Source organism: Misgurnus anguillicaudatus, chromosome 17 (assembly GCF_027580225.2).
Source record: "Misgurnus anguillicaudatus chromosome 17, ASM2758022v2, whole genome shotgun sequence".
Taxonomy (NCBI): domain Eukaryota; kingdom Metazoa; phylum Chordata; class Actinopteri; order Cypriniformes; family Cobitidae; genus Misgurnus; species Misgurnus anguillicaudatus.
In genome coordinates this window covers 25,937,036-25,951,333 of record NC_073353.2, presented here as the reverse complement: position 1 = coordinate 25,951,333, position 14,298 = coordinate 25,937,036, and the positions used below count along the sequence as shown (strand labels likewise).

The 14,298-nt window shown below is 37.5% G+C and overlaps 1 protein-coding gene across 3 annotated transcripts in view; it reads left to right on the top strand.

Annotated features, from left to right (window-relative positions):
• The window catches only part of nalcn (sodium leak channel, non-selective), a 117,014-nt gene that overhangs the window by 85,645 nt on the left and 17,071 nt on the right, over positions 1–14,298 (top strand). For all 3 annotated transcript variants that reach the window (XM_055216123.2, XM_055216122.2, XM_055216121.2), the window contains 10 exons: positions 1,872–1,973; positions 3,133–3,202; positions 3,308–3,399; positions 3,859–3,981; positions 4,197–4,253; positions 8,368–8,488; positions 9,137–9,268; positions 12,157–12,324; positions 12,831–12,935; positions 13,025–13,131. In XM_055216123.2, the coding sequence (XP_055072098.1) occupies positions 1,872–1,973; positions 3,133–3,202; positions 3,308–3,399; positions 3,859–3,981; positions 4,197–4,253; positions 8,368–8,488; positions 9,137–9,268; positions 12,157–12,324; positions 12,831–12,935; positions 13,025–13,131 (1,077 nt within the window). The remainder of the gene's footprint in view (positions 1–1,871; positions 1,974–3,132; positions 3,203–3,307; positions 3,400–3,858; positions 3,982–4,196; positions 4,254–8,367; positions 8,489–9,136; positions 9,269–12,156; positions 12,325–12,830; positions 12,936–13,024; positions 13,132–14,298) is intronic.

The following is a 14,298-nucleotide window of genomic DNA, read 5'->3' as shown; positions in this document are numbered from 1 at the left end:
GCAACACACAGCATCGTTAGCCAACTACGGCCGCAAGTTTCATCGTTTCAGCATAGTTCACCGATGCGGGTGTTTCCCGAAAACATCGTTCCAGCGGACATTCGCAAACTGCATTGCAAAGTTGTGTCGTTGGAACGACAGCTCTTCGCCTGTCGTTAGAAGCACAGTTCCTAGTTCCTATTATAATATGTAGACTTACGTTGATCGTGCTTTTGAACAAAATAAGCAAAAAATAAGTATTAGAGTCTATCCATCATTCTAAATATATTACAATTTTATTTTAGGTCTTTGAGTTTGTAAACAGAATTAAAGTGCTGCATTTGAAAACTGTGCATGTACGCAACCCTACGAGCTTTAAGACCCTGTGGAATCCCTGGGAGGAGTGACGTAAGAGGGAACTTGCGCGTGAATTGAATATCTTGAAAAAACAACAGATAAGATAACAAAATCAGTCTTCCGATGCAATATATGTTATTTTCAACAATAATGTGACATTAAATCGATTTGCACAGATTAATTAGTACTTCACCTCCCATGTGACATCATCAACTATGTTGTTAAAACAATATGGTTCAAACAACAAATGTAGACTTAGGGTGTATTGTTTGTGTTATATATGCTACTTGTGCTTCATATATGACATTTCTGAATAAAAAAATGGTTCAAACGACGGATGTGCAAGAAAGTAACTATGTTTTCGGGAAACAGTCGTGACAAGGTAGTTCGTTTCTCCAACTATGCATCGTACTATGTTGGTTCAACACCGAGTTACGTCGTTGTTCCTGAAACACACCCCTGATTAGCATGGTACATTCAGATATGGTAGCATGTTAATAACACTGAAGAAGGAACTGTACATCTGGGATGGCATGAGGATAAGTAAATAATGAAAATTAAATTTTCAAATTTTGGTGATAAGATCATATTTGCTATGGGAGGTTAATTCCATCCTACTGTCTAATCTTCACTGTTACCCTGGTGTGTCAGTGCACCACGGATCACATTTGACCACTCTAAAAAAGGATTAATTAGTTTCCTCCCCGTGGTTTGCCTGTTCCTCAGAATTACATCCACCTGCACAACACAGAGTAGGCTAATAACAGCCATCTGCTGTCTTGGAAGTACAACAGGGTACATAACAGTCAATAGCAGCATAACTTCATGGGTGTTAACTGATGAGTACATATCATATCACATCACATAGTCCTATGCTAACATGAAACTGATTCATCTGTAATGAATGGGTATAGATCCATATTTTGTTCAGCTTTGCTTAGGGAAACGGAGCAGTAGATAACATTAAGTATTGCATTTTGATGACTGTTATGATGACAGTTATGTTTTCATTTCTTATAACATGCACTGAAAATTCCCACACAATGATATGAAGAAAATGTATACAACATTCAGGTTCTCGAATCTAATTGGCTAAGAGCCATTCCCAGCCGTGCAATATTGTACTGATAACATAAAAGTAACGTTTCACCACTTCTATCATTCCGCCCCACATACTGGTCATTACAATTAGTGAGGGAGGCTTCTTTAAACACGTAAGCCATATGGTCACTCATATCTCTGACTGGGAAAAGCTGCCCCCAGAGTGGATGGTCACACACATCCACGGGCACAAACACTGTTTTTAAACACTTTCCGTGTGTCTCAATAAGTCGTTCTCAGAGATATTGCTTAAATATGAGGTACATTTCGAATTTGTGCTATCTTTAATTTAAAAAAAGTGAATCAAGCCCACCTTTCACAGACCTTTGCCATAATCAAATGCATAGTGCTTGCATTTAAATAAACAATACTCTAAGCTGTAATTTATTTATTTGGTGTTGACCTAGTTGTTATCTATCTGTGTGCGTTTCCAGAGCCTGCACCAGACAGCGGATGCTAAGTGGCTCCTTTGAGGGTCAGCCAACAAAAGAGAGATCCATCCTCAGTGTACAACATCACATCCGCCAGGAAAGACGGTGAGGAGAACACATTAAAACACGTTCACATTCCCATCATCTCTTTATTATGTATTTGTTAAAGGAATAGTCTACTCATTTTCAATAGAAAACTATGTTATTACCTTAACTAAGAATTGTTAGTTAAAAAAAAAACGTAGCGCTTTTCTAAGCGGATTTAAAAGAGGAACTATATTTTATGGCGTAATAGCACTTTTGGGAGTACTTTGACTCGCCTGAAAAGTCCGCTCCCCTTCTCACTCTCATAATGGGAGAGGGAGGGTGTTACTGCGCCGAGTCGAAGTACTCCCATAAGTGCTATTACGCCATAAAATGTAGCTCCTCTTTTAAATCCGCTTAGAAAAGCGCTACGTTTTATTTTGTACCACCAAACTTGCTCGTATAACTACTCGTCTTAAATAGGAAAAACGTTGATGTGTTTGGTCACTTCTAACTTTATCTCTGATTGGTACCATTGAATGAATGGGGCTAAGCTAAATGATATCGAAGTGTCGCAGCACGCTCCAGCGCTTACGTGCACGCACACAGATGATGGAGGGATGTATCAACTCTTCTTAGTTAAGGTAATAACATAGTTTAATATTGAAAATGAGTAGACAATTCCTTTAAAGTAGCATTTGATAGACACACAGACAGAGAGGTGAATTAACTACAGGTAAACCGACAGACAGAGAAGCAGAATGAACAATGGATAGATAAACAGGTGGACAGACTTTTAGGCAAAATGAACTGTACTGTACATTGAAATACAGATGGTCAAAATCAGTTATAGATAAGATACAGTAAGCAGGCGGACAGACAGATAGACAGACAGATAATAGAGGCAAAATAAACTGTAGAGAGACAGACAGACAAGCAAAATTAACTATACAGTAGATTGATATAGTGGACAGACAAACAATTCAACTATTAACAGACATACAGACAGGCAAAATAAACTATAAACATACATACAGACAGGAAAAATAAATAAATATAGTAGGACAGACAAACAGAGATGGAATAAACTACAGACAAGCAGACAGACACCAACAGATGGAAGAAATGATAGATATAGTTTACAGTAGTAGATAATAGGAAGACAGACAAAGAAGACTATAGCCGGGCAGATGGATATTTCTTGAGAGGGTGCAATACAAGCCTGCTGTTTTTGGCACAGGTCCCTCAGACACGGCTCTACCAGCCAGAGAATCAGCAGAGGGAAATCCCTGGAAACGCTCACTCAGGATGTGAGTACACACAAATACACATCTCACTAAGCAATACAAGTGACAGAAGAGCGCTATCTGTGACTATATGTGATACTGTATCTGAAATGCATGTGAACTCTGCAGCACTCCAGCACGGTCCGCTACCGTAATGCCCAGCGGGAGGACAGTGAAATCAAGATGATCCAAGAGAAAAAGGAACAGGCTGAGATGAAGCGGTACCCACCAAACACTTGCATACAGTCTGTCAAACAGATCTTATCTTCAAATCAAACTGTATGTGCTTATGGTACAATAGTGGGGTCTCCTAACTGCAGAATATTTTTAGTGATGCTATCTGTACCTGACAACAGTATTTTGTTGTCAGGTACACAGCGGAAAACCTTTTTTTTTTTAGGTCAGCTGTGTTCATTTACAGTACCATGGTCATAGGGCATAAAAAGACCGTAAAAGAGCAGTCACATCTTACTGATGTTGGTTGATTTTCATTTATGCTTACTGAGCTAAGAAGGTTCTTTCTGTGGGGGCAAGATTTCTTTTTGTTTGCACTTTATTTTTGTAGGATATATCTAGAGTGGACTTTATGCGAAGCAATATTGCCGAGCAGCGTTTGCAGCAGATGAAATTTCTGGATGATTTATTACTGTGTCGGTGAAGTTTATTTTGTACCTCTGCAGAAAAGTCCAAGAGGAGGAACTCCGCGAAAACCACCCATACTTTGACAAGCCTCTCTTCATCGTTGGCAGAGAGCATCGCTTCCGAAACTTTTGCAGAATGATTGTGCGGGCTCGTTTCAATGCGTAAGACTAAAGCATATGCAAAAAAAAAGTCATATTTCAGTATCATTAACATTTTCATTTGTGTCAATGAGATAACTAATCTATCTTTATAACATTATCACTGGAAAAACGTCATGTTGTATCACAAGCTGTTATGTGTGTGTGTGTGTTATAATTCTAATGCTGTTCCATTTGCCTGACACTATTTGTTAATGGGCTTTTTATGAATACTGTAGGTCAAAAACGGATCCCATTACAGGTGCAGTGAAGAGCACAAAATACCATCAATTATAGTAAGTCGTAAATGTTTAGTTGTAAATTTTTAATATGATAGCTTGATTTACACTGTAATACAGTGTATTATTTTGACGATAAATCGCATGCAATTGTAATTGCGCATCCTGACATAAAGCAAGTTCCTTGATTAGTAGTACATCACCATCAACTGCTTTCATGCGAAAGGGGATTTACTGAGCAAAGCCATAGTTCACTGACAATTGGGGCAATATCGCATTAATTATCATAAATCTATCGCCTGCTATAATAAATGGTGCCATTTTCCCTGAACACATCCTGGCCAGGATTTCGGGGGCGCCCTCTGGAGGTTGCATTGGTCGACTGTATGCCTCATCGAGGTTTAATATTTCAGCTTTTATTTTAGAAAAGCAACTGCTACATTGAATGTAAGAACAGAGCCGGCGCCAGACCATAACTAACGGGGGCACGTGGCTTCCAACGGGGGGCACGCAATTAGCAACAATAACTTGCAAAAACAAGGCATTAAAACAACAAATACAGTGCAAGCACACAATCACACAACTGGTACAGACTGTCAGCTCATTTCCCGTATAAAGTGCAGAAGATCACAAACTATGCGCAAAAGTTAAACTACTCGACGCAACAACAAACCGCCCTCGCGCGGCGCAAGCCATTGAAATGAATGGGTTTCATAGCGCAGCGCACACTGCGTCCTAAAAGCCGTTTTACCATAATCACGGCGTAATGCTGTTAACGGTCTATAGCCACACTTCACATTTAAGCTTACGTAAATTAAAACAACACTAACTTACCTTTAAATAAGCTGAAGCTGGCGTGTACGAACATTAAACTTCCTTAAAACAGTATCCTGTAGATTTGAAAATTCCACATCGACCTCTAATCTCCGAGTTTGAGCCGGAGCAGGCGGTGCTGGTTCGTTCTAAATGTTCTAATATCCGTATTTTACACGATCCATAAAATGCAGCGAAAAAACACGTTGCTAGTATCAAGTCACAAATATGCTAAAGACGCATGAGACGCCGCAATACAACCAATCAGTGAAACTGGTCTATTTTAATTAAAGAAAACATTTATTAACTATATTTTCCTCATTTGATTACATTAAAAGTCATGAAACATTTAATGTTTAATTTATTTTAACTATTCTTGATATATATTATATTTATTAAAATCTGTGTAGGGGAGCACAACAACCTGTTTGGGGGGGCACGGCCCGCGAATGCCCCCCCTTAACCTCGGCCCTGTGTAAGAATAAAAGTACAATGATTTTATATCTTAAGAAAAATAAATCTTTTGTTTTTTTTAACGAAATGTGAGTACCTCGATGACGTATGCGGTTGACAAAGCGACTTCCGGTGGACATGATGTGTCCAGGGAAATGGCATGTATGGTCAACCTATAGGGCCCTATAAAATCCATTTTATAACTAGTCGATAACACGATTACTTAATGACAAAAACATGCATTTATACACACACAAACATTCTGGTTTCCAATTGGTCCCCACAACGTGATAATTACCAGGTACACACACACACACACACACACACACACACACACACACACACACACACACACACACACACAAACATTTTACTTAATTCAATGCATTGTTTTATTTTGTTTTGTTGCAGAAGGCTACACATGTCAATGCAGTGGTGCCTTCAGAAGTGCCTTAAACACATTGGTCCAGCGGAACACAATCCATATTTTAAACACAATCGCTTGAAATGCATATAACTTTACAAACATACACAGGATTATTACTTAGTGTTCGGACTTCGGACAGATGTGAGAGCGCGCGCACGTGAGAGTGGTGCAGTGAGAGAGACGTGGATGAGAGAGTGCATGTATCTTTGCGCTCCCAGTCAACGGAATGTTGACAAACTTACAAAATAACAGTTCTCCGGTCACATAAGTCACATGGGAACTGCTCGGAACTGAGTGCTTAGCTTCAAATTTCTTAATTTTTTCACTAACGAAAGCAGAGTTGTGGAGAGCCGCTTCGCCATGGTTAAGTGTTTTGGAGGGGGTCTTAAAGATACAGTTTGTATTATTTTCGCCGATGGATGGCGCCAGATCAAACAACAACAATGATGTTGTTTACTGACGCTCTGAAGCAGCGTGGAATTATGGGATTTGTAGTCTTTAACTCAACCGCTGATGGCTATGAATCAGAGAAATCACGTTGATGGATAAGGTAATCAAATCTTATAAATGTTGCGTTTGATGACATCGTTTATTTCATTATGTAAGTTTATATGTGATGTTCAAAACGAAATTTTCAGTCATAGATATTACAGCATTAGTCCAAATTTGATGGTTAACACAGCACAGAATTAAGTTTTCAACTTACAATCTACAATGATTTTTCACATAATGTATTGAGAGTACAAATCTTATTGTGAAGTGTCTTAAAATGACCATTTATATTGCTGTACAATACCTTTGATGTGCATATCGTCCGCGGGAAGACGCGCTGATTACAATCTACACACTAATGTTGTGATCAATATAATAGCATACGTTTTTTGAAGGGTTACGAATCAAAACAACTCACCCATCGCGTAAAACACAAGCAGGATCAGAATCTCACAATACCTTTGATGTGCATATCGTCTGCGGGAAGACGCGCTGATTACAGTAATGTTGTGATCAATATAATAGCATAAGTTTTTTGAAATGTTACGAATCAAAACAACTCACCCATCGCGTAAAACACTAGCAGGATCAGAATCTCGGTCTAGTTAAATGTTGTTGTGAAGCTCTCTCCATCCAGATAATGCAACAACAAATCGATCCTCTCTCGTTTTGTTCCAAACTCTTCTTGGGTCGTTTGGTTGGCCCGTACGCTAACAGGAGCTGACACAACCAGCGGCAGACGGTAAAGAGTTATCCATAAGTCCATAAGCAAGCGCATAGTTCCGCATTGTCCACGACACTGGCTGCGTCCGAAACCTCAAGACTGTGAGGACTGTGAGGACTTGTGGCCTCGCTGCCTCATGAGGAAATGACTTCAGCCTCAGAGGCCTGAAGGCCGCCCAGTGAAAGGCTTTCCGACACACTTCAAAGGCAGCGTGTTTGAAATATGAACAGAGAGCGCCTTTGTGATAACTTATCACATATTGAAAACTACAATACTAATTTCTCGCTAGAAATGCAATTAAAATGTGAAAATATATGTTTATTTACACTAAATTTGTGCTCCAGCCGCTTCCTTGGCCGCCATTTTATTTTTTCGAGCTCGACCAGTGTTGTCATGTGGGTTACGTCAGTAAAGGCGGTGACAAAGGGTCACATGGATATTAACGTCATTGACAGGAGACTGCACTGCCCCGTGTCAATGTTTTGAATAGAAATTTTCTCACGATTTACAAGTAGTTGAAAACATTACAGATATTGATAGTAATCAGCTGGACAAAATATATAACACTGGCCTAGTGGTTTTTGGACATTTTACTGCAAATATCTTACAAATTGCACCTTTAAATGACGGGAGGGGGTGTGTCGCCCAGATTTGCTTCCCCCGGTCTGCATTTCCCCCAGACATATGTTCTTCTCCCACACAAAAACAGAATTTTATTCAAGATATGTAAAATTCTGCGAAATTCTGCATTAAAACTAGATTGCGTGTTAATTTGCCAATTCCGCGATCGCGGAAATTATAGGGCCCTTAACCTAGAACTACGGCTTTGTGTAGTAAATGCCCCTTCATCTGAAAGCAAGTGATGACAATCGCGATGCGATTTATTGTGCAGCCCTAACTGGTAGATATAATACATTACAGTGATGGGAATTTGAGGAAAATGTGCTTACTGCATGTCCTTAAGAATTTAAGAATGCATAATTTTCTGTATGCAAAATATAATTTCCTATTTTTAGAAGTACAGGAATTGTTTTTTCCTAGGTTAGGTTTTGTAACTTGTTAAATTGGTTTTGGCCTGAAAGACAGGCTGCAGTGTCCCAGAAAGATTCTGTTGCATGCAAAGATATCCAAAATTAAGTTATGTAAGACTTCTTGCTTCTTCCAAGTCTTCAAATTGAATTTAAAACGAAATATAGAAAACAGTTTTTGCGCAGTCAGCCTACACTAAACCTAGCACGTGTGTATGTCTGTGTGTTCTTCAGTGATTTGCTGGGATTGGTCACCTATCTGGACTGGGTGATGATCGTGGTCACCATCTGCTCTTGTATTTCCATGATGTTTGAGTCCCCTTTTACTAGGGTCATGCATGTACCTACCCTGCAGGTACTTTAACGCTTCTGTTAACTCATTTACATGCCTAACTAACTTTTTTCTTGTGAATGTTACTTATCTCTTAACCAAACACTGGTCATCACGTCTCATTTTTGTTGCATCCTAGCTCTTTTTATCGCCACTGACTGATTTTGTCCCTTTGAGCACATTTGATCGTAATCTCAAGTGGTTTCTCAGTACTTGGGAAGCATAAAGCATTTTGGAGTTCATTTGATTTGACTTTGAAAGTGAATGTTATTACGGTGTCTCTGTTTCAAAGATATACTGTCATTTAAGATGGAAAGATGGAGCTGATTGAACAGACGCTCTTGAAAGTCTTCTGTCTTTCTACACCGCTGATTAATTCTGCACTTCAGACAATCCAGGATGTCCCTAGTTTGCCTGATAAGGATGTTTTAAGTGCAAGGCTACTTCTGATTGTATCCTGGCTTCCGTTGTGTGTCCTGATTTTACCTTAAAACCTTCTCTGAATTGCCGACAAAGGAAAGGTTATGACAAATAGCAGAACTATGGTCAGCTACTCAAAGCCAGGCTTCAGGCACTATCACCTATAGCAAAATCATTGTAAAACACGTCCTCTTGTTGCTCTATTGAAGTAATGCAGTTTCTGTTGTACATTGAAATCCCTGTTGCCTGCAGATTGGCGAGTTTGTCTTTGTCATCTTCATGAGCATTGAGCTTAACCTGAAGATCATGGCAGATGGTCTGTTCTTCACCCCCACTGCAGTCATCCGAGACTTTGGTGGCGTCATGGACATCTTCATCTACTTGGTAATGCTCTGTTCTCAGCTCACTTTACGATGCATGCGAACCCCAGCGTATCTTCTGTCTGATCACGCACTCTTCTAATAGGGCTTTGAATATACTTCTGAGAATAGCTTTTTAATGACCCAGAACAGTGTTGCATTTCAATTAGCTGCTCTCAAAAAATTCATGCTGTTTACTCATTTCAAAACAATTATACACTTCCCAGACAAACATTGTCTGAATTAAACTAAATCTAAAAAGTGGGTGTCCTAGTATACAAACACGTCATCCACATTATAAGCAGATGTCTCAAAATACAAAACTTAGAAAGTAATTTCAGCCCATCTATTTGTTTATAAAAACAAACAAAATTTAATCTACAGTAATGTAGCATGCGACGACAAACTGAAACAGTATGCTAATATCTCTGCTTTTGCCAGTTCCCAAATAACAATAAAGTAAGTGTTAGTTTACAAAATATGGATTAATATGACTGTGAATGATTGATATAAACATTTATTTTATTATAGTTGAACCCTTTTGAATAATCATTTGACAGCATTGGCCAACCTAGACATGATAATCATTCTGTTATTTCAGTGTTAGTGGCCAACCTTCATCAAGCTGGTTATTTCATCACTAATCTTTGAATCAGTAATCTTTAAAGCTGCAATCTGTAACTTTAATTTAAGATATCTAAAAATTCTTAAATTAAGATGTATTAAAGGGGAGAGCTCTTCATTAATTTTTAATATTGACAATAATAACAAACACCACACAAATAAAGTTGTATTATTAATAATTTTACTAAAAACTGTAATTCAGTACTTTTGCACTGCAATAATACTTATAAAGATATCTAAAAATTCTTAAATTAAGATGTATTAAAGGGCAAAGTTCTTCATTAATCCCTAATATTGACAATAATGACAAACACCACACAAATAAAGTGGTATTATTAATAATATTACTTAAGACTGCAGTTCGGTACTTTTGCACTACAATAATACTTGTCACTGTCAATGTCAATGTCACTTTATTTGTATAGCACTACTACATACAACACTAGTTGACCAGTGTGCTTCACATCAATAAAAACTCTAAAAATTATACATAATAGATAAAAAAAAGAATCACAACTGTAAAACACCATACAAACACAAGATAAAGATACAACATATTTCATCCTGGACCATATGCTAATCCAAAAAGGTGAGTTTTCAACCTAACCTTAAAAACCGATATGGAAGGAGAAAAGCGGATACTAACAGGCAACGCATTCCACAGTCTGGGGGCAGCTATCGAGAAAGCACGATCTCCCTTATTTTTCAGTTTTGTTTTCGGAATACGTAGCAGTCTCTGATTGGCTGACCGAAGAGACATGACTGGATAGTGTTCAGTCAACAAATCGGAGAGATAAGGAGGGGCCATACCATTAAGAGATTTAAATACTAAGAGGAGAATTTTAAAATCAACCCGGTACCGTACAGGTAACCAGTGCAGAGAGCGTAGTACAGGAGTAATATGGTCTCGTTTTTTTGTTCCTGTCAGAAGTCTTGCCGCCGCATTGTGTACAGTCTGTAATCGGGAGAATGCTGTTTGACTTATCCCAAAATACAGTGAGTTACAATAATCAAGTCTTGATGTTAAAAATGCATGAATTAATCTTTCAAAATTATTAAAAGATAGAACAGGTTTAACTTTAGCTAAAAGACGTAACTGGAAGAAACATGATTTAACCACTGTGTTTATTTGCTTATTAAATTTTAAGCCATCATCAAAAACAAAGCCCAGGTTCTTGACCCAAGGCTTTGCAGGTATAGTTAAATTACCTAATGTTATTTGATTAGGGGAGTTTCTAGCACCAAAAACTATTGTTTCAGTTTTATTTTCATTAAAATTTAGGAAGTTTAATGATAACCAGTCTTTCACTTCAGATAAGCAAACCCTAAGTGTTTCCAAGCCATCAGTATTACGTTTAAGGGGTAAATAAACTTGGGTGTCATCTGCATAGCAATGAAATGACAACCCATGTTTCCTAAAAATGGATCCTAATGGGAGCATATATAATGTAAAAAGGATAGGAGCTAAAATAGATCCCTGAGGAACACCACATGTTAGAGAAATACTTCATATTTTTGTCTTGTTTTCAGTAAAAATATCTTAAAATTCTTAAATTAAGATGTATTAAAGGGCAAAGCTCTTTATTAATCCCTAATATTGACAATAATGACAAACACCACACAAATAAAGTGGTATTATTAATAATATTACTAAAAACTGCAATTCAGTACTTTTGCACTGCAATAATACTTTGTATTTTAGTCTTGTTTTCAGTAAAAGTATCTTAAAATTCTTAAATTAAGATGTATTAAAGGGCAAAGCTCTTCATTAATCCCTAATATTGACAATAATAACAAACCATATAAAGTGGTATTATTAATAATATTACTAAAAACTGCAATTCAGTACTTTTGCACTGCAATAATCTAGTTAAGTCTAAGTTAATAGACCAAAAATAACCTTTAAGTGAATTGGTGCTTAGAGCGGGCAAGTGGTCTGCCAATGGAATAAGAAACACTTATTTCATGAAAATTTTTCTTATTCCATTGGCAGATTTTTTTGTTTGTTTTGAGCACAAATTTGCTTAATTTTTATAATTTTTTTGTCTAAAAACTAGACTTATTTTCCTAGGTCATTATGCTCATCAAGAAAATACATCTTAATTTAAGAGTTTTTGATATTTTTGCTGAAAACAAGACAAAAGTACAGGTGCAAAAGTACCGAATTGCAGTTTTTAGTAATATTATTAATAATACCACTTTATTTGTGTGGTGTTTGTTATCATTTTCAATATTAGGGATTAATGAAGAGCTTTGCCCTTTAAACTAATCTTCCTGCCCGTGCTGTAGGTCAGTCTGATCTTTCTATGCTGGCTGCCAAACAATGTACCACCTGAATCTGGTGCCCAGCTCCTCATGATGCTGCGTTGTCTACGTCCGCTGCGCATCTTTAAACTGGTGCCCCAGATGAGGAAGGTGGTTCGGGAAGTCCTCAAGGGTTTTAAAGAGATCTTCCTGGTGAGCACACTTTCCTATCTCCAAGTCAGTTTAAGGACTCCAGAGATGTTAGGCAGTTTGATTATAAATCCTTAGTTAAACTTTTACGACACTTATCTCTAAAAGGGTCATATCATACATTACTGTCAATTATTTTGTTTCCCTGACATTTAGTCTGGCAAAAAGGCCTCTTTATGTGTCAAAAGATGGTTGCAGGGTTGCTACTGGGTCTAATATAGTAGATGCACTGCCCATACAGATAAAAAATTTTATCTTTTTAAGATCTTGCATGAAAAGTTTGCATAGTTTTTATAATATGTACTGTACACAGTAAGAAGTTCTGCTTTATGCATTTACTCAGCAGTATTTTTCCAGAAGACACTGGACTTTCTTTATTACACCTCTGCTCCCTCTGGGTACTTTTCTCTGAGCGTATAATAGCGTTACTGTATATGAGAACAATACACTGACTAGATTTTGTGGGAAAGCCATTTTGCTTTAGACTGAAGTATTGATTTCTTAAACAGGTCTCTATTCTTCTCCTGACACTAATGCTGGTGTTTGCAACCTTTGGGGTGCAACTCTTCGCGGGCAAACTCGCCAAATGTAACGATCCTACAGTCACCAGTAAGGTAATAGGCAATTATTGCACTTTCTCAAGCTGCGTGGAGAGCCATTTTCTATACTGTACTGAAAGTTTGTGCTTTATTGGCTTTTTTAGGACGACTGCCATGGTATTTTCAGAATCAATGTGAGCATCTCAAAGAACCTGAACCTAAAGCTCAGGCCGGGAGAGAAGAAACCGGGATTCTGGGTGCCGAGAGTTTGGTAAGAAACAAAACTACAATAAAGGGGACATTTCGCAAGACTTTTTAAAGATGTCAGATAAATCTTTGGTGTCTCTAGAGTACGTATGTGAAGTTTTAGCTCAAAATATCATAAGGATAATTTATTATAGCATGTTAAAATTGCCACTTTGTAGGTGTGAGCAAAAATGTGCCGTTTTTGGGTGTGCCCTTTTAAATGCAAATGAGCTGAACTCTGCACTAAATGGCAGTGCCGTGGTTGGACAGTGCAGTTTAAGGGATGGTATTATCCCCTTCTGACGTCACAAGGGGAGCCAAATTTCAATAACCTTTTTTCACATGCTTGCAGAGAAAGGTTTACCAAGTTACTGGGTTTTATTTTTCATGTTTTCTAGGTTGATACAAGCAATAATAGCACGTATACATGGAAAAGTCAGATTTTCATGATATGTCCCCTTTAAACTACACCATTATTACTGTTGCTTATATGTGGCGTTTAAACATTATTCTCTTTACAATTTGTGCTACAGCTATGAATGAGACCTTAAATTGCATGACTTGCTGTGGAGAGGTCTGCTATTACTTTTCCATATATATTGCAAGACCTATGATTTCTCCTTGGACTTACATTGAAAGAAAAAAAACAAGCCCATACATATTTATGAATCGGAATATTATATAAGTGAGGTCTTTTGACTTTTACCAGCTATCTATCTATCTACTGTAGACTGCCATCCACCATGCCATCTAAACTGCCTTAGCAACAAGCTAAAAGCCCTTAGCACCCCCTCTTTAGCAAAATACTAAAACGTGTAGACCAAATGCAGTAGCTAGTCACTAGCAACCACTCAGAACACCATAGCAACCATCACTGAATTTTGTCTAGATAAGCATATTCACAATTTTTTTAGAAAATGTAAAAAATCTAGATTTACGATATCTATTTGATATTCTCTTAACATTGACACTTTAACTTAATAACAAAAGAAATAAACATGAATCAATGAATAAATATCTATATATCTATACATATATCTATATATCTATATATATATATATATATATATATATTAGGGCTGTCAAAACGCAAATTCATTTTAACGCCACTAATTTTATTAACGGAGATTAACGCAACGCGCAATTTCTGTTTGACCCTTGGTCCAGCCCATAGTTGAATGAACAGAGACGC